The sequence below is a fragment of the Ursus maritimus genome, unplaced genomic scaffold, assembly GCF_017311325.1.
Source record: "Ursus maritimus isolate PB19 unplaced genomic scaffold, ASM1731132v1 scaffold_4, whole genome shotgun sequence".
In the NCBI taxonomy this organism is placed as follows: Eukaryota; Metazoa; Chordata; class Mammalia; order Carnivora; family Ursidae; genus Ursus; species Ursus maritimus.
The window spans coordinates 70,537,253-70,538,828 of record NW_024426552.1 but is presented as its reverse complement, the minus strand read 5'-3'; the positions used below and the strand labels follow the sequence as shown (position 1 = coordinate 70,538,828).

Here is a 1,576-nt window from a genome sequence, read left to right as displayed (position 1 = left end):
GGAGGAGGAGGAGGAGGAGGAGGAGGAGGACCGTGCTGAGGAGGGGGACCCGGCAGCGGAAGAAGCCGAGGCGCAGCGGGCGCTGATGGTGGCCATGCACTTGGAATGCGGGGACTTGCTGGACACGCTGGAGAGTGGCCGCGAGGAGGCGCTAGGGGGCGGTGGGGTAGCCCTGGGCCCTGGGGCTGGGCCGCCGCCTCTGCTGCTGGGCAGCGCCTCCGACATGAAGGCCGAGCTGTCCCAGCTTATTAACGACCTGGGAGAGCTCAGCTTCGGCAACGACGTGCGCAGTCTGCAGGCCGACTTGCGGGTGACGCGCCTGCTGTCCGGCGAGAGCACCGGCAGCGAGAGCTCCATCGAAGGCGGGGGCCCGGACGCCACCTCTGCCACCGCTGGGGACCGGTCGGGCCCTGCCGACGGCGCCAACCCAGAGGAGCCCCACTCGGGTTGAGATCTCAGCAGCTCCCTGCGTGTGCCCCTCGCGCCCCACCGTGACTCCCCACCCGTCTTTTGGACAACCCCCCTTCTCCTCCGTCCCCCGCCAGACCCCAGGAAAGGGGACATGAGACACCCTGGCCCTCTCTGCACATTTGGCTCTGTTTGAAGCTGGGCTCAGGTTGCTCGTGGAGACGTGCGAGGCGGGTGGACTCTGCACGGAGGGAGAGAGAGGCAGGGCTCTGGGGGGCGGGGAGGGGGTGAGGGAAGGGCCCGCTGGTTAGCAAAGTCCTACCAGCAAGCCATGCCTGCCTGCAGGCCAATTTCCTGTTTGTGGGGCAGCTCGGGCCTGAGGAGGGGTTAATTTCCTCCCCTGACCAGACCGAGGAACAGGGAGCGGCCTAGCGCTGTCATTGACATGTCATTAACCAACATCTTTGTTTTTTGCTCTCACAGCGTTTGAGGCTGTAATGCCACCTCTTTGTCCCCAGTCGTTTTGGTGCGAGAGCTTGGGTTGTTTACCTCAGACTCAGACCCTTGAAATTCTGCCAAATTCCTCAAATAACTGTTTGGGGGGGTGGTGGGGGGAAATGAAAGAAAGTTGCATTTTGTTTACAGTTAAAGACATCTATCTTAAAATAAAAAAGGAGTTTTCCTTTAAAAATACACACATCTTCCTCCTGCTCTAAAGATCTCCCTCCGTGATACTGTGTAAAATATTTTGCACTGTTGTGAAGTATTTTTGAAATTTTTTTTGTACATAACTGTGTTCTCAGAGCTAAATGTTTATATCTTTTGCTGTGCAAAAGGGACATGTAAAATGTTGTTCAGTTGTATATACAGAAATGTGTATAAAACATTGTTATTTTTTAAGAGTAGCGCTGCTCTGTTTCTGTTTGCCGCCAGTGGGGAGAGAATAAAGAGGACAATGTAACAGAACAGGTGAGCGTCTGGAAGTGCTGCTGAAAATGCTGGGGGCCAGGGGTCTGGAAGAGGGCCTGGCCATTGGTGGGATGGTGTGGTGCTTGAAAGTGTTTCCAGAAGGGGACCCCCGCTGTTTGCATAGCCCCGGGCCTTTGTCGCCCTCCACCACCATAGGGCCATGGCTGGGGCCAGCCCTCGCTTTCTCTCTGAGCGCGCC

The 1,576-nt window shown here is 57.2% G+C and overlaps 1 protein-coding gene across 1 annotated transcript in view; it reads left to right on the top strand.

The window, feature by feature from the left end:
- The window catches only part of FAM43A (family with sequence similarity 43 member A), a 3,175-nt gene extending 1,801 nt beyond the window's left edge, over positions 1-1,374 (top strand). The window contains exon 2 of the mRNA XM_040621412.1: positions 14-1,374. Within this exon, the coding sequence (XP_040477346.1) occupies positions 14-451 (438 nt within the window). The 3' untranslated portion in view covers positions 452-1,374. The remainder of the gene's footprint in view (positions 1-13) is intronic.
- The last annotated feature ends 202 nt before the right edge of the window (positions 1,375-1,576 follow it).